General features: G+C 34.2%; 1 protein-coding gene and 1 pseudogene across 2 annotated transcripts; both read left to right on the top strand.

Moving 5' to 3' along the window:
• The first annotated feature begins 770 nt into the window (after positions 1 to 770).
• On the top strand, positions 771 to 11,772 carry LOC143548671 (glutamine-dependent NAD(+) synthetase-like; annotated as a pseudogene). The gene is made up of 13 exons (XR_013137997.1): positions 771 to 875; positions 2,326 to 2,450; positions 6,301 to 6,606; positions 7,201 to 7,424; positions 7,494 to 7,597; positions 8,473 to 8,607; positions 8,684 to 8,852; positions 8,922 to 9,057; positions 9,121 to 9,259; positions 9,330 to 9,506; positions 9,657 to 9,920; positions 11,370 to 11,498; positions 11,572 to 11,772. The product of XR_013137997.1 is annotated as a glutamine-dependent NAD(+) synthetase-like (transcript).
• A 1,783-nt stretch (positions 11,773 to 13,555) lies between these two features.
• LOC143548680 (glutamine-dependent NAD(+) synthetase-like) lies at positions 13,556 to 18,715 on the top strand. Its single transcript, XM_077039780.1, has 12 exons — positions 13,556 to 13,779; positions 14,831 to 15,136; positions 15,732 to 15,955; positions 16,025 to 16,128; positions 16,200 to 16,334; positions 16,406 to 16,574; positions 16,647 to 16,782; positions 16,967 to 17,105; positions 17,189 to 17,365; positions 17,434 to 17,697; positions 18,297 to 18,425; positions 18,502 to 18,715. The coding sequence occupies exons 1-12, from the start codon at positions 13,586 to 13,588 to the stop codon at positions 18,685 to 18,687; spliced, it is 2,163 nt and encodes a 720-aa protein (XP_076895895.1). The 5' UTR covers positions 13,556 to 13,585; the 3' UTR covers positions 18,688 to 18,715.
• The last annotated feature ends 68 nt before the right edge of the window (positions 18,716 to 18,783 follow it).

The following is an 18,783-nucleotide window of genomic DNA, read 5'->3' on the forward strand; positions in this document are numbered from 1 at the left end:
CGTGGCATCAAAGCAAAGCAACATAGTTACATGAATATTACAATTATATTGAAGGATTTAGGTAAGCTGCAAATCATTCTCAGAATTCCGTCTCTTCGTCAAGACACAATTGTTCTTAAGGCACCAAATTCTCGAATATTCATTTTGTGTTAGGATATAATTTTTCGCGAGAGAGTTCATCGCATCACTTTTACTTTATAGAGTTTGTTAAAGCCTTAAAGGTTATATAATCGAATCCAAAGTTCTAGCGAATCTTAATACTTCGCATTCACCAATTGTGGGTTGTGCGTGATTCATTTGTTGTTTCATCTACGGGTTTGGGAAATCTAGATTTGGAAACTTATTTGGCTACAATTTGCTTCACTTCATTACTTTGATATAACAACTATGAGTATGCATATTGCTAGCCTGTAAAACTTGGTGTAATACTAAGTTAAAGGACCCGAATGGTTAATGTGAAAATTATAACGTTGACAAGTAAGATCTCAATGGACGGTTTGACGAAGAACTAAAGTTAAAGGGACGATATAGTTTTCTAGGAGTCTAAGTTTATTTGTATTTATCTTAATGTTTAACATAAATATTTTTTAGAGCTTACATTTTAAAAATAACTGTTTTATTGTTTGAGTAGAAGTAAGATTTGAGCGTTACATAAACCCAACAACGGTAGTTTTCGTTTAAGATTGTATTCCGTTCTCTTTAATTATTGATAAAAAGTGTGGCTTAGCCCGGTTTCTTGATTCACTATCATTATAGAGTGAAATACTAATATGGCCCGGACCATCATAAAACCAATGTTGATGGTTCGATCAAGGGAAAACCTATTAACCGAAGAAAGAGATATAACGAAGCTAAAACAAATTCGACATGATCAAGTAATCTTATGTCACAGACACAAACAGGAGACGTGGTTGCATCATCAAACACATTGACGATAATATTATAGTGGTTGCTTGCTTTTGTTGAGCTGAATATAAGGAACAATGTGCATCCTTTATGAAACAACATTGAGAAAGAACAAGCTAAGCATTAATGTTTCACCATTTAAAAGGAAATTATAATCATGCCAACTTCAATCAACATAGATAATAACAAGAATTGAAGCGGATACGAAAATCATGAAAATTTCTGATTCTTATGCACAGAAGCAAAAAACAAGAAAGCGTTTTGAGGAGAAGAGAGCGAGGTTGTATATCATACGGCGATGCATCTACAAGCTAATTTGCTGGAGAGAACAAGGGGATTAATTAGTATCAAATATTGGTTTTGAGTAATCATGTTATCTAATAGTTAATTACTGTATATTAGCCAAATTTAGTGACACATTCTAGTAACAAAATTTTTGGCCACATGATTCTTTGTAACATTCTTAATGTCTTGATGTTTGTTATTATTACTATTCACTTGTATGTTTTGCTTCCTTCAATTCTTCAATAGCCATCACCATTTTGATGAAGTAGTTATTTTCCCGAACGATAAATATTTGCTTTTGAAAAAAGCAAATTCCGTTCTCTCAAAATCATTTCATTTTCATAGTTTCATTTAATATTTAACTTTTAAAAAATTTAAATTCAAAATTTATTTAAATTCTTATATGCACATTCTAATATAAACTTTTACTGCAAACCGAGTTCTATTATTATATTATAATATAATAATAATAATAATAATAATAATAATTAAGAAGTTTGGTGTCGCTAAGTGCCAGGATCACTTGACGGCACCTTATTAGTCTTTACATTTTGTTTTATTTATTTTTATTTCCGGTACAATAACGAACATAAATGAAGCCGACCGAACGTCACATTAGTGTTCTTTTTTATTGTTTTAATTTCGGTACATTGACAAAAGTGATGGAAACCGAAGTTTTAATTTTGCAAAGACTCATAGCCTCGACGCCTGGGACCGACAACGCTCGGGTTTTACTAATGCCCGATTTTACCGACCGACGCTACCCCATTGGTCAACTCAATTTTTATATGTTTTCCGTTTTTTAGCTCCAAATTCATGTCGATTTACCAACTCAACGCCCGAGACCAACAAAGCCTGGGTTTTATCACCCTGGGGTTGTCGAATATTTTATATTTTTTTATATGTTTAATATTTTTATATGTTAACTACACCAATTTATTTTTTGGGTTTTAACGCTCAGGCTTTTACCAACGATATCTATAGTGTGGCAAGCCTAACCGATAAGGTTATAAATAATAAATTACAACTTTTTGACTTATAACTTAAGTAAGTCGTAACCAGGTAAAATAAGGAATCCCAGCTACCCCTAAATATGACCCCAACTTTAGATAAGATTCCACATATCTTTGAAAGCATAATCTTGAATCAATAGTTAAGGCTAAAGAAGCCGGCGCGGTTATTCGGCTCGGCCCAAAGCTTGAGATCACCGGCTGCGGGTGTGAGGATCATTTTCTGGAACTAGATACTGTTAATCACGCGTAAGAATAGTTTAACTTTGCAGTATCCCATGAATTAATATAGGCCATTAAGGTTTTAATCTAAACAACAGTAAAAATGAGCAAGCTATACGGTTATCTAAACATGTTTAGCGTTAAAAGTTAGCTTTAATTATAATAAGTTAAATAAAAAAAGAAATTTTAAATGGGAATGTTTGGCAAAACTAGCTGATGGCTGTTAGCTGGAAGTTGGTGGCTGGTAGCTGAAAGTTGAAAGCTGGTAGCTGTATTATGGCGTAGTTAGTTTTGAATAAGGGTAAAATATGTAATTATTATATAAATTTACAAAATTTGATGAAAGTTCAAGTACTAAACTTGTAAATTTAAATGTAAAAGCTTCTAGCTTTTTCTCAAACGCTAGTATTAGAGCATCCACACCCATAAAGTAATTCAAACCTCCACCTCATCGCTATATCATACTCTAACCATTTCTTAAAAAAAACCCACTTTTTACGCCATCCATAAACCAATAAAAACCTCCACCTCGTCTTCCACATCATTACCTACTTTTACTACTATATAATAAATATGTATATATATATGATTTGTGTGTAGTGGTTGTGGTGGGGCCACTACAAACCTACATTTCAAACGTTTGAGAATACAAACAAACACCTCCACAAACGTTTGTCTCCACCCGTAAACTTTTGTTTGCACCATTCCATGTCAACAAAAACCTCCACACAACACCGGTGTAGATGCTCTTAGTAGCGTTTAAAATGGAGCTTTTTCTTCAAACTTAAAAGTTTGAAGCTTCTTCAACCAAATAAAGCTTTTTATTGACGATGAGTTTTTTGTTAAAAACTTAAAGCTAAAAGCTCCTAAAAGCTTCTAAAAGCTCTTTGCCAAACATACCCAATATCTATATTTTATCTTACTTTACTAATAAACAAAAATAATTATGATGATGTGCTATAAACACATTAAACCCTAATTTCTAATTTTTATTCTCCTTAATCCAAGCTATCAATGGGTTAAGGTTGAAATCATTTTGGCAATACGGTTATAAAATAGTCAATTTACCATTCTAATTAGGTCACTCAACTTTAAAAAGTGTTGCAATTAAGTCATTCAACTTTCATATTTATTAAATTAAAGGTTTTAACATGTATTTTTAGCCTTTTTCTTTTTTGTTTCACATAGGAAATCTTTTTATCTTTTTTTTTAAAGTTGACGCTGAGTGGCGAAGTGGATTTTATTTTATATTTTTAAATTTTAATATAATTAGCGTTTTTATTTTTTTTTTAAATTTAACTACATATATTGCAAATTCCAACCCCTACATCTTATCCTCCATTTCTTTCTTGACTCACAAAACAATTGGTGAGACTCGATTTGAAGATTTAGTGACCTGATTTGGGAAAAATATGCATGAGTGACCTAATTGGAACAATTTTGAAAGTTGGTTACTATTCTATGAGATATTCCAAACATAATATTATATGTTGCATTTTTCAGGGTAATAGCAGACATTGTCTAAATTTGTTTATATTGGATGACGATTTGAATACTTGTGATAAAACAACAAATGAAGTATATAAAGAGATTTTATCAAATTTATAAATTTGAGATTACAGACTTCTTATTGTTTGTACAATGCATTTCATTTCTTTTTTTACCTTTAATTTTGTTCATTTGTTTCAAATAGAAAACTTTATTTTTTTATCATTTAACAAATCTCGTGTAATACACGAGCTCAAAAGCTAGTACTGTATATAAAACATGAGTTAGGGACCTCTTAATTTTTAAGAAATACCAAACTTGTTACTTTAGGTACAACGCATAATGAGAATTTTAGTTCACTTTCATAAGCTTTCATTAACCTCACTCTATTTTTGTTAATTTATAAAATAGTTACACATATACCCCTTATTTTAAACCAACTACCCCAACAACATTTTAACAGCCGTAACTTTTTCACACGTTAATATTTTTCTTAAAAAAATTACACCATAAAAACGAGCATTTTATTCTCTTAATTTGAGTATGATATTGCTATACTTTTTTAAATTCTAAAAACTTGCGTGTTACTTGATTGCGAGTTAGTACCGGCATCAGGTCGGGCGGGCTCCGATCATGTTTAAGACTGGATTAGAGTCGGAATGGGTCAATACACAAAATGGTTAATTTGGTTCGGGTTTGGGTCAAAAGGGGTCAGGTCAAAATAGGTTTCGAGTTAGAACAATGTCCGATCGGAATGTGATTCGGGTCAAAACGGGTTGACACTGGTTATGCATACGATGCCACATTTGCACGCACACCACGTCACATCGCGAGTTGCACCTAGCTAGTATAATAAAATATAAAAGAAAAAATATATGGTACAAGAAGAAAAATGCTTTACTAAAATGCTAACTCTATTAAAGTTTAGGGGTAGAAACATAAATTCTTTAAATAAAAAGAATTATTAAAGTTTGCTGGCTGTATGATAACTCTATTAACATTTAGAGGTAGAAATGTAAATCGTTTAAAGAAAAAATATTATTAAACTTCACGGAAATTTTAAATAAAAAGAATTATTAAAGTTCGCTGGCTGTATGATAACTCTATTAACGTTCAAAGGTAGAAATGTAAATCATTTAAAGAAAAAATATTATTAAACTTCACGGAACGTGTGATAACCCTATTAAAATTCAGCTATACTTTTGTTATTATTATTATTATTATTATTATTATTATTATATAACACAATTTAGAAGTTTGGAGCCGTAAAGTCTTGATTGAGCCACTTTACGGCACCTTATTGGACCTTTTTGGTTTGTTTTAGTTTCAGTCAGTAACAAGCGTAATGAAAACCAACCGAATATCAATTTTGTTTTATTGTTTGTTGTAGTTCCGGTATCGTAACGAACGTGATGGAAACCGGCCGAATTCAAGTAGACTCAAGATGTTTTGTTTTTGTTCCGGTACCGTAACAAACGTAACGAAAACCGACTAAATGCAATTTTATTTATTTATTTTTTGTTTTAGTTCCGGTACCGTAACGGATGTGACAGAAACCAACCGAATTTGCGTAGACTTGCCGCCTCAATGCCCGGGATCAACAACAGTTGGGTTTTGCCAATGCTAGAGTTTTACCGTCGAACGCCACCTCATTGGTTCACCTCAAATTTCATTATTTTTTTGTTTTTATTTTGGTTTTAGTTCGGTAAATAACACACGTAACCGAAACCGACCGAATTCGCGTTGACTTACTGCCTTATCACTTGGGACCGACAACGCTTGGGTTTCACCATTGCCCGAGTTTTACCGACATGCCCGGCGCAACGCTCCGGGTAAAACACTAACCTATTGGTGGCATTTTGTTTTTTTTTTTAGTTTCGGCCTCCAATGAACGTAAAGAAAACTAACTGAATGCCAATTTTGTTTTGTTCTCTTTATTATTTTGTTTTAGTTACGGCACCGTGACGAACATGACAGAAACTGACCGAATTCATGTAGACCCATCGCGTTTTGTTTTAATTACAGTACCGTAACGAAAACCGACCGAATGTTGTTTTGTTTTTTTAGTTCCGATACCGAAACAAACATGACAACAACCGACTGAATTTGCATAGATTTACAGCCTCAACGTCCGGGATTGAAAGCGATTGGGTTTTACTAATGATCGAGTTTTACTGACCGGCGCCACGCCGTTGGTCCACCCCAATTTTTATAATTTTTTTGTTTTATTTTTTGTCTTAGTTCTGGTACAATAACACACTTAACCGAAACCGACTGAATTCGCTTCGACTTACCACATCAACGCTTGGGTTTTACTATCGTCCGGATTTTACCGAAGAACACTAGTTGGTTATAATTATAATACCCTTAATGCTAAATTATCCTGCAGGTGGAAGTGCTTGAAGGAGTTATTGCTTGGTGACTGGACAGATGACATATTATGTAGTTTTGGTATGCCTGTTGTCCAAGGATCCAAGCGGTATAACTGTCAAGTCCTGTGTCTTAACCGAAAGATAATAATGATACGCGCGAAAATATGGCTCGTGAATGATGGAAATTACTCAGAACTTAGGTGGTTTACAGCATGGACACAAAGTGATCAACTTGCAGAGTTTCATCTTCCAACTGACACTTCTGAAGCTTTGCAACAGAAAACCGTTCCTTTCGGTTATGGTGTCATGTAGTTTCTTGACACGCAAGTTTAAGAAACTTTACTTTTAAGCGCTTTTAAGTAGAGTTGTAACGAACTGAACCAAACAAGGCCTTGTTCATGTTCGTCCGTTAATCAGACAAGCAAACAGTTCAGATTTTAGAGCAACTAACCGAGTGAAATTTCTTGTTCGTGCTCGAAGGAAATGAACACAAACAATGTTTTATATTATTTGGTCAACTGTTCAGTCCGGCTACCAAGTTTGTATCGGTGTTTTTTTAAACATGCATATTTTATTTACATAATACTCAGATATTTTTGTTTTATAGTTAGTAATTTTTCTAAAATCTATATGATTAGAAAAGTCATTTAAAAGTATTAAAAACCTTTAATGAACAAACATAAACAAACATTAATGAACATAAACGGACATTATTGAACATAAACAAACACATTATCGAGCGTTCACGGACACAATTGAACGAGCATGACCTCTGTTTGTGTTCGGTCATTTAGTTAATCTAACGAAATTCCTTGTTCATGTTTGTTCATTTATAAAACAAGCGAACATAAACAAACTTCCCGCAGAACCATTCATGATAATAATATAGTTGTTTCTTGTGAATTGTTATTCGTTAGGGCGGTTGCATCAGAAGTTTGTGAGGAACTATTTACTCCAATACCTCCTCACATGGAGCTTGCATTAAACGGTGTTGAAGTGTTTATGAATGCAAGTGGAAGTCATCACCAGTTAAGAAAACTTGATCTTCGTATGCACGCGTTTATAGGTGCTACGCATACACGTGGTGGAGTGTATATGTATAGTAATCATCAAGGATGTGATGGAGGCCGTCTTTACTACGGTTAGTAGTCTCGTTATTTGAATTATAATCATTTGAACTTTATTTTCATTATCTGTGTATCTATTGCAGACGGTTGTGCGTGCATTGTTATTAATGGAGAGGTAGTCGCGCAAGGGTCACAGTTCTCGTTAAAGGATGTCGAAGTGGTTGTCGCACAAATAGATCTTGGTGCAGTAAGTTTAATACTTTTATGACTAGGGCTGTAAATGAACCGAATGAACACAAACAAGGCCTTGTTCATGTTAGTTCGTTAAGAAAATAATGTGTTCACGAACGGTGCACGAACACTTACTGAACGAGATTTTATGTTCGTGTTCGTTCATCAAGGAAATTAATGTGTTCACGAACACAATGAACACAAATAAAATCGGCAGGGCCTAGAGATTGAGACCGGTGTATTCATCAATGTCAATAATGAAAGCCTGTAAACGAATCGAATGAACATGAATAAGGGCATGCTTGTGTTTGTTCATTTAACTTTAAAAGAAGATGGACACTTAATCAAACAAATATTTATGCTCATGCTCGTTAATTTAAAAATGGACATTTGTGTTCGTTTATTTAAAAATGGACATTTGTGTTCATTTATGTTCGTTTTTTAAAATCTAAACAAACATAACTGAACAAAGATAAACGAACATATATGAACAATTGTAAATGAACACAAAAATACATAAACGAACTTAAATGAACACAAATTAACAAATATAAAGCCTTTAAGCAGATAACCTATCCAGATAATATTTAATTATTTTCTATTAATACATAAACGAACACAAATAAACAGACATAAATGAACATAAATAAACGAACATAAAAGAACGTTCATGAACATAAATGAACGAACTGAACATGTGTTCATGTTCGTTCGTTTAATTAAACGAACACAAATTTTTTGTTCATGTTTGTTCGTTTATTAAATAAACGAACTTCCCGCCGAACGGTTCACGAACAGTTCACCGAACGTTCAGTTCGTTTACAGGCCTACTTTAATCATTTATGTCACATTTTTTAAAAAAATGTTTAATTTTTATATGATGTATTGAAGATTGCTAGTTTAAGGGGATCAATAAGCAGTTTTCAAGAACAAGCAAGTTGTAAAAAACATGTTGCATATGTAAATGTGGATTACAGGCTTTGTAAGCCTTTTAATCTCCAAATGCCACTTTCAAGTCCATTAAAGGTAAGTTTTCTGCAGTAAATAATAGCAGTTGCCATTATTTCTAGTAAGTTTTAACTGTGTTACATGAATGTGATAGATTAATTATCATTCTCCTGAGGAAGAAATAGCATTTGGGCCCGGCTGCTGGCTCTGGGATTACTTAAGGAGAAGCGGGGCTTCAGGTTTTCTACTTCCGCTTTCGGGTGGGGCCGATAGCTCTTCGGTAGCTGGCATTGTCGGATGCATGTGCCAGCTTGTTGTAAAAGGTTAGTTTTTTTTACAAAAAAAATATTTTTGTGGTACCGAAGTTATGAAGTCATAATTCATTTATTCAGAGATTGAAAATGGAGATGAACAAGTTAAGTCAGATGCTATAAGAATTGGAAACTATACCGACGGGCAGTTCCCCATCGACAGCAAAGAATTTGCAAAACGCATTTTCTACACGGTTTTTATGGGATCTGAAAACAAGTAATATCTTAAAAAGTTTGATAATTTATACAAAGTTATTTTTTTTTACTAATATAATAAAAGTTCGGATGCCACGCGTGCACGAGCAAAAACACTTGCAGACGAGATTGGATCATGGCATCTTGATGTTTCTATAGACACAGTCGTTTCCGCTTTTTTATCTCTCTTTCAAACACTTACCGGAAAACGACCACGCTACAAGGTAAAAGTTAATAAGTTACGCTTTTCACGAGATTATATATATATATATATTATTTTTTAATTAATTTCAGGTTGATGGAGGATCAGACATTGAAAATATAGAGCCGCAAAACATTCAAGCGCGAATACGGATGGTTTTGGCGTTTATGTTAGCATCGTTTTTGCCATGGGTTCATAACAAGTCGGGTTTTTATTTAGTGCTTGGTAGCACGAATGTCGATGAAGGGTTGCATGGTTACCTAACAAAGGTACGGTTAAGCCTTGGTTGGTTTTATTTTAATAATTTAGGTGGTGTTTGGGATTCCTTATTAAAGCTCCTTATAATTGTTCAATAAGTTAATAAGTTACAATAGTGTTAAGCCGCTTAATTATTTGTTAACTTTGGTTTGGTTTTATAGTATGACTGCAGCTCGGCGGATATTAATCCTATCGGAAGTATTAACAAACAAGATCTTAGAATGTTTTTGAAAGGGGCAGCTACACATCTCGGTTTCTCGTCTTTAGCCGAGATTGAAGCGGCTCCCCCGACTGCTGAGCTGGAGCCCATCCGGTCAGACTACATTCAACTGGATGAGGTGGACATGGGAATGACATATGATGAACTTTCGGTTTATGGAAGGTTGAGGAAGATCTTCTGATGTGGGCCCGTGTCTATGTTCAAGGTTCGTCTTAGATTTGTTTATGCATACCGTGTTTGTGTTCGTTTTTTTAACTTTAACCGAACAAATCATCAAAACATGAACAGTTAAGCGAACGGGGTTTTCTTGTTTGGGTTTGTTCGTTAAGGAAATGAACGCGCTCGTTTATGTACATTTGTTAACAATATAAAAGAACTGTTTGTGAACATAAACAAATGAATATATCAACGCTAAAACCATTTAAAAATGTAAAAACCAATATGTTGGGCCTAAAAAGTTATTAAACCAAGACTAATTTGTAACAGGCTTAAAAAATTTAAATGAGTATATTAACGAGCGTAAACAAACGAACTTAAACAAACGTAAACTAACATAACTGAATGTAGACCAAAGAACATAAACGAATTTAGAAGAATGAACATTAACAAACATAAAAGAGCGTATGAGACATTCAGTGGCGGAGGTACGGTATGGCGACCCCTGTGAAAAATATTTTTTAGTGCTATTATAGTGTTAAAATTCCAATCGACCCCTGCAAAATTTTGACACCGACCCCTGTGGAATTACGAATCAGAATGGTGATGAGCATCCGCGGAACCGCAAGTGAAACTTTGCCTCGTTTTTTCGACCGTCGCGTTCTCTGAACAGTGAGGCTATTGAAAAGAGAGGAAGAAGACAACTTAACCTAATATTAGTTTAGTATATATTGGGCCTTTTCAAACTCAAAACCACGGCCCACAAAGATTTATCTCACTAAGTATAAACAAATTAGCTTTTTTGTTATATCTTTTCTTGAACGTGAGCCTTTTTCGTTTTATTTTATTTTTAAATAATTTATTTGTCCGTTAATTTATATATTGTCTATTAATTTAAATTTTTTATAAAACTTTGGTTTTTATAATATTTGAACAATATTTGTTGGTGTATAAAGATATTGTTTACTAAATACTTTTGAGATAAAACATTTATCAGATCCTAAAAGAACAAATAAAGTAATGCTAAAAGAACTCGACAAATGATGAGAATCTAAACGACAGTTGTATTTGTTTCATTGAGAAAAACTTATTTACGATTGTTAAAAGTAGATAATATTGTCTTTTAATTATGTATTTCTAATGATATTTTGTTGAATTATTTTTTTATATGACCCGACCCGATTCGATCTGATCGGAACGACCGAACTGGACCAGAAAGAAAGTAATACCGATTTGACTTGGCCCAAATGACCGAACCGGATTGGAAAAAGAAAACTGTATAACTGTGTACCGACCCAAAAATTTTCCGACCCCTGTGAGAAAATTTTCTTGATCCGCCACTGGAGACATTTGTTCACGTTTGTTCATTTATTAATAAATGAACATAAACGAACTTCCTGCCAAACAGTTCATGAATGGTTCATTGAACAAATGTTTGTTGCATACAAAATCTTTGTTGTTTCTGTTTGCGATTCAGGGGTGCAAATGTTGTTTACAGAATCTTTGTTTTGGATGGGGGTCAAAAGTAAGTCCTGCAGAGGTGGCTGAAAAATTGAAGCACTTTTTTAAACATTATTCGATTAACCGACACAACATGACAGTAATAACGCCCTCATATCACGCTGAGGTATTTTATTCTCTTGTTTTTTGTAACCATATGTTTATTTTCGTGCACGCGCTAACTGTTTTCACGTTGACAGAGTTATTCACCGGAAGACAACAGGTTTGATTTGAGGCAGTTTCTGTATAACTCAAGATGGCCATATCAGTTTCGCAAGATAGATGAACTCGTGAACGAGCTTAACGTTGGTAAAGACGTGCCCGTGTCATCAAATGGTGTGGGAGTTGTAGCAGCTGGTTCTGTTGATCCTAAGGCTGGCCTTTAGTTTACTTTTCAGTTATACGACGATGCATCTACAGCGAGGTTTTGTATTATACGACGATGCATCTACAAGCTAGTTTGCTGGCGAGAACAAGGGAATTAGTGATAAATATTGGTTTTACTAAATAATCATGTTATAACTAATCGTTAAATATTGTTGTATATTTGCATAATTTAGTGACACATTCTATTCTTTGTAACATTTGTTTTGATGTTAGTTATTATTGCTATTCACTTGTACTAATCATGTTTTGTGTATAAATAATTTTATTTTATTTTATTTTATTTTTCTAATAGAACTAGATTCGCTTTTGAAGGAAGCAAACTCCATTCTCTCAAAGTTCTTTTTATATTTTTTTCAGTATTTCATTTAATCTATATTTTGGTTTAACTTAAGAAAATTTTAAATACATAGTTTTCTTAAATTCTTATATGCAGATTTTAATATAAACTTTGACTGAAAACCGAGTTCTATTTAAAACAAAATATATATCCCATCACAGATGGTTTAGTGGTAGGAGACTTGAGTTCAAGTTCGAATCCCACCTGTGTCAACTTTTGGGTAGATATTGGCAATGAAAGATTTGAGCTAGGCCTTATCCAAAGGTATCCAAAGCTTGTCAATTCGAACCCTGAGCCCACTCGGGTTTTTGTCCCACCCTGTGTTACGTCAGAGAGTTCTGTTCTTGTGGTGGCACAACGATTGTAAAGCAGCAGTCGACTGTATGGTTTCCTGGGGGAACGCCCAAGCCAAACTCTGAAACCAGCGTGGGCTCGATTAAGACAACATAGTCTAGCCAGAGTGAGGCATCGAAACTCTCTAAATTTTGAGAGTACGATAGCCTAAAAATAAGAAATTCTGCCTTACTAAAAAAATTAAAACAAAAAATATATCTTGTTTGTATAAGTCTCAAATTTGGATGATTTCACTAGGTTTGGTGACTATTTCCCTGATATAGCATTTAAAATATAACAAAAGAAAAAAAAACCTCAAAATAGAATAATTTAGAGGGAATAAAAAAACAAAAATAAAATATTCTACTCTTGTGGTCATGAACTCACTATAGATTTGGTTCATTTGGAGGTTATTCTAAGGATCCAAAAAAATCAATAGAATATATATTTTTTGAAGTTTATTTTGTAAAATATCTTTTTTTAAATGGCCAACGAATCCGTGTACTCGAGATAACCCAATTGCAAACGACAACTCATACTCCTACAATCACAAACAACTACGAGTAATTCAAGTCCACCATATCTTGTTTTAGGAAAAACCTGCCATCCGAATACCTTTTATGATAAAACTCAGCTGATATCATATTCGAACTTGAGTCCAATTTTCAGCCCAATTTCACTTCCGCTCCAATACCAATTTAGCTAAAGCTCGTTGGCTTTGTAATTATTTAGAAGTGTCAACAAAATAAACTGAATTAGAACCGACGGTTTGGTTTTGGTTTTTAGTAAAATATTACGAGTCAAATTGCTTTGGCCAGAAAATTATTAGGCCGATTAACAAAATCAAAAAAACCAAATTCAAAACCGAGCCAAACCGAAAAACCGTAACCAAACGATTTCAAAATCGAAACTTTGATTTTCGATTCGGTTTTTACCTAAAACCGCACCCTACATGCCCTAAAAATATCCGTAAAATACATCATAAAAATAAAAAAAATAATAATAAAAAAGCATCACCCCAAATTATCAATTTTGATTCAAACCCAAAACTTAAGGCTAGACTTTGAACACCCAATTGAACCTGTGTGTATATATATGCATATATACACACAATCTTGATTATTATTTGTTGAATTAGATAAAAACCCAAGTCGAATATGAGGCTGCTGAAGGTTGCCACATGCAACTTGAACCAATGGGCAATGGAATTCGATTGCAATTTGAAAAACATTAAGGAATCAATAGTTAAGGCTAAAGAAGCCGGTGCGGTTATTCGGCTCGGCCCGGAGCTTGAGATTACCGGCTACGGCTGTGAAGATCATTTTCTGGAGCTTGATACTGTTAATCACGCGTAAGAGTAGTTTAATTTTGATTTAATTGCGTGTTAATTGGATTGAGAGTTAGTTAGGGTTTTGATTTGGGGATTTAGGGTTTCATATTATTAGATTATTATCTCCTGAGTTAATTAAAAGTTTAGTCCTCAGCTTTTAAAAATTACAACTTAGTCCAACTGTTTGGACGAAATGTTTAAAAGTAGCGTGTGATGTTCGGTCGGTGCAGTACCCGAGGATCGTTAAAAAGTTTTGGGCCGAGGGTGTGAAAAAAATTAGGCCTTTTAAGTAAAACGTGCTTTTTTATTGAGTTGGTTGTGGGGTTTTTTTTTAATAGGATTAAATGAGGGTAATTGGGTTTAAACATTAATAATATAACCGGATTCGATTCCATCTTACTTTACTGGAATAGTCTACAAATGAAAGAAACTATTCTTATTTGATTGAAGTTACAGCTTAGAATAACCATCAGTTGGTTGAATTATGATATATTTTTAAACATTCATATAAAATATATAATAAAAACTTAAAAGTTTTGGGCCTACCTGGGTGATGTGATTGGCGAGGACGGTTCTGGACCTCTGGTTCAGTGCATTTGTTACTTGGTATATCGACGGGTTAATATAGATTATGTATGCTTTAACCTTAACGACGGTAATAATAAGCAAGCCACACGGTTAAGGAAACGTGTCTAAAGTTAAAAGTTAGCTTCAATTATAATAAGCTAAATAAAAAAAGATGAAAGCAAAAATACTGGTTAAGAAAAATAAAAAATTTACTTTATTAAACTTTAATGGCCGTATGATAACTCTGTTAAAGTTCAAGGGTAAAAGTGTAAATTGATTAAAGAGCATGAGTTACTAAAGTTCAAGGCCCAAATGATAAGTCTAATAAAGTTTAGGGGTAAAAACGTAATTTGGTAAAAAACTTGATTAAAATATTTCTGGTCCAATCACTGAATGCCACATGGCGAAAGTGCAAAACCAACCAATTACAAATTAGAACTATTCACCCTTGTTGAAATGTAATTAGTTATAATTATAATGCCCTTATTATTAAAATACCCTGCAGGTGGGAGTGCTTGAAGGAATTATTGCTTGGTGACTGGACAGATGACATATTATGTAGTTTTGGTATGCCTGTTATCAAAGGATCCGAGCGGTATAACTGTCAAGTTCTGTGTCTTAACCGAAAGATAATAATGATACGCGCGAAAATGTGGCTTGCGAATGATGGGAATTATAGAGAACTTAGGTGGTTTACAGCTTGGAAACAAAGTGATCAACTGGAAGAGTTTCATCTTCCAACTGACATTTCTGAAGCTTTGCAACAGAAAACGGTTCCTTTTGGCTACGGTTTCATGCAGTTTCTTGACACGTGAGTTCAAAAGACTTTACTACTAAGCACTTTTAAGTAGGGCTGCAAACGAACCAGACAAGGCCTTGTTCATGTTCGTCTGTTAAGCTTTCATCGGACAACCGAACAATTCAAGAACAACTAACCGAACGGACTTTCTTGTTTGTGTTTGATGGTTAAGGAAATGAACTTGTTCGTGAAAACGAACACAATGAGCACAAACAATGGTTTATTTGATTTGGCTAACCAAGAATGATTAGTGTCAACGGTTCGGTCCGGCTACCAAGTTTGTGTTAGTGTTTTTTTTTAAACATTTATATGTTCATTTTACATATATGTTAATCAGATAATACTCGTATATATATTCGTTTTATAGTTAATAGTTTTACAAGTGTTAATGAACATAAATGGACATTAATGAACGTAAACGAACTCTGTTCGTGTTTGTTCATTTAGTTAATCGAACGAACTTCTTTGTTCATGCCTGTTCATTTATTAAACGAGTGAGCATAAACGAACTTCCCGCATAACGGTTCATGAACTAGGCCTATGTTTAAGTACTTTTAAGTATTCATGATAATAATATAGTTGTTTCTTGTGAATTGTGCTCTGTTAGTGCGGTTGCAGCAGAAGTTTGTGAAGAACTATTTACTCCAATTCCTCCTCACACCGAGCTTGCATTAAACGGTGTTGAAGTGTTTATGAATGCAAGTGGAAGTCATCACCAGTTAAGAAAACTTGATCTTCGTATGCGTGCGTTTATCGGTGCTACGCATACGCGTGGTGGAGTGTATATGTACAGTAATCATCAAGGATGTGATGGAGGCCGTCTTTACTACGGTTAGTAGTCTCGTTATTTGAATTATAATTATTTGAATGTTATTTTCATCATCTTTATATCTATTGTAGATGGTTGTGCGTGTATTGTTATTAATGGAGAGGTAGTCGCACAAGGGACGCAGTTCTCGTTAAAGGATGTGGAAGTGGTTGTCGCACAAATCGATCTTGATGCAGTAAGTTTTATACTTTTTATAATTATGTAATATTGAAAAAAAATGTTAAATTTTTATATGATGTATTGAAGGTTGCTAGTTTAAGAGGATCAATAAGCAGTTTTCAAGAACAAGCAAGTTGTAAAAAACATGTTACATCTGTAAATGTTCCTTACAAGCTTTGTAAGCCTTTTAACCTCCAAATATCGCTTTCAAGCCCATTAAAGGTAAGTTTTGTGCGATAATTAAATGGAAGTTACTTTTACTACTTTTTAACCGTGTTACATTAACGTAACAGATTAATTATCACACTCCTGAGGAAGAAATAGCATTTGGGCCCGGTTGCTGGCTCTGGGATTACTTAAGAAGAAGCGGTGCTTTGGGTTTTCTACTTCCGCTTTCAGGTGGGGCCGATAGCTCTTCAGTAGCTGGTATTGTCGGATGCATGTGTCAGCTTGTAGTAAAAGGTTAGATTTTTATTTTAATTTTTTTTCATAAAATTATTTTCATGGTATAAAAGTTATGATGCCATAATTCAGAGATTGAAAATGGAGATGAACAAGTTAAGTCGGATGCTATACGAATCGGAAACTATACTGACGGGCAGTTTCCCACCGACAGCAAAGAATTTGCAAAACGCATTTTCTACACGGTTTTTATGGGATCTGAAAACAGGTAATTTCTTGAAAATTTTGACAATTTATACGAAGTTAAGTTTTTTTTTACTAATATAATATACAGTCAAAGAATTTGCAAAATGCATTTTCTACACGGTTTTTATGGGAACTGAAAACATGTAATTTCTTGAAAAGTTTTATAATTTATACAAAGTTAAGTTTTTTACTAATATAATATACAGCTCGGATGCCACGCGTGCACGAGCAAAAACACTAGCAGACGAGATTGGATCATGGCATCTTGATGTTTCTATAGACGCGGTCGTTTCCGCCTTTTTATCTCTCTTTCAAACACTTACTGGAAAACGACCCTGCTACAAGGTAAAAGTTAAAACACAAAATGTTAAGTCGTGAGATCTTATTTTTGTTTGACGAGATTATATATTATTTTTAATTAATTACAGGTTGATGGAGGATCAAACATTGAAAATTTAGGGCTGCAAAACATTCAAGCGCGAATACGGATGGTTTTGGCGTTTATGTTAGCATCGCTATTGCCATGGGTTCATAACAAGTCGGGTTTTTATTTAGTGCTTGGTAGCTCGAATGTCGATGAAGGGTTGCGTGGTTACCTAACAAAGGTATGGCTATGCCTCGGTTGGTTTTATTTTAATAATTTATTATTTGTTAACTTTGTTTTGGTTTTTAGTATGACTGTAGCTCGGCGGATATTAATCCTATCGGAAGTATTAGCAAGCAGGATCTTAGAATGTTTCTGAAATGGGCGGCTACACATCTCGGTTTCTCGTCTTTAGCCGAGATTGAAGCGGCGCCTCCAACTGCTGAGCTGGAGCCCATACGATCAAACTACAGTCAACTGGATGAGGTGGACATGGGGATGACATATGATGAACTTTCGGTTTATGGAAGGTTGAGGAAGATCTTCCGATGTGGGCCCGTGTCTATGTTCAAGGTTCGTCTTAGATTTGTTTAGATCTGTAAACGAACCAAAAGAACACGAGCATACTCACGGAGCAAGTTCATGTTCGTTCGTTCGGTTTTTAACCGAACGGTCCAACACAAACAGTTAAATGAACAATGCTTTCTTGTTTGTGTTTGTTCGTTAAGAAAATGAATGTGTTCATGTTCGTTCGTGAACAGTATAAATGACCCGTTTATGAACCTAAACAGACAAACATATCAACGCTAATACCATTTAAAATAAAATGTAAAGAACAATGTGTTTGGCCTTTTTAAGTTATTAAAACTAAACTAAATTGTAATGGGCTTAAAAAATTTTAATGAGTATATTAACAAGCGTAAACGAATGGACTTAAAACAAATGCAAACTGACTAACATAATTGAACGAGTGATACAGTTGTTCGTGTTCGCCCGTTTAACTAAATGAACAAAGCTCTTTGTTCATGTTCGTTCGTTTATTAAATAAACAAACATCCTGCCGAACAGTTCATGAGCGCTTCACTGAATGTTCGGTTCATATACCGGCCTAGATTTCTTGTATACAGAATCTTTGTTGATTCGGTTTGTGATTCACGGAACGTTGTTTACAGAATCTTTGTTTCGGATGGGGGTCAAAACTAAGTCCTGCGGAGGTGGCTGAAAAAGTGAAGCACTTCTTTAAATATTATTCGATTAACCGACACAAGATGACAGTAATAACGCCCTCGTATCATGCTGAGGTATTTTATTCTCTTATGTTTTTTCTTAACCATATGTTTCTTTATCGGGCAACTGTTAACCGATTCTATGTTACAGAGTTATTCACCGGAAGATAATAGGTTCGATTTGAGGCAGTTTCTGTATAACTCAAGATGGCCGTATCAGTTTCGGAAAATAGATGAACTAGTGAACGAGCTTAACGTTGGTAAAGACGCGCCCACGCCAGCAAATGGTGTGGGAGTTGTAGCAGCTGGTTCTGCTGATCCTAAAGCCGGTCTTTAACTTACTTTTCCGTTATCGACAGTTATATACTCGTTAACACCTGTACTTTTCCGTTATCGACAGCCTAAATTCAAGTAATTTTATGAATAAATTATG

The sequence above is a fragment of the Bidens hawaiensis genome, unplaced genomic scaffold (genome assembly GCF_021521415.1).
Source record: "Bidens hawaiensis isolate Kalapana, Puna unplaced genomic scaffold, B.hawaiensis_p1.1 tig00015212_1, whole genome shotgun sequence".
Lineage (NCBI taxonomy): Eukaryota > Viridiplantae > Streptophyta > Magnoliopsida > Asterales > Asteraceae > Bidens > Bidens hawaiensis.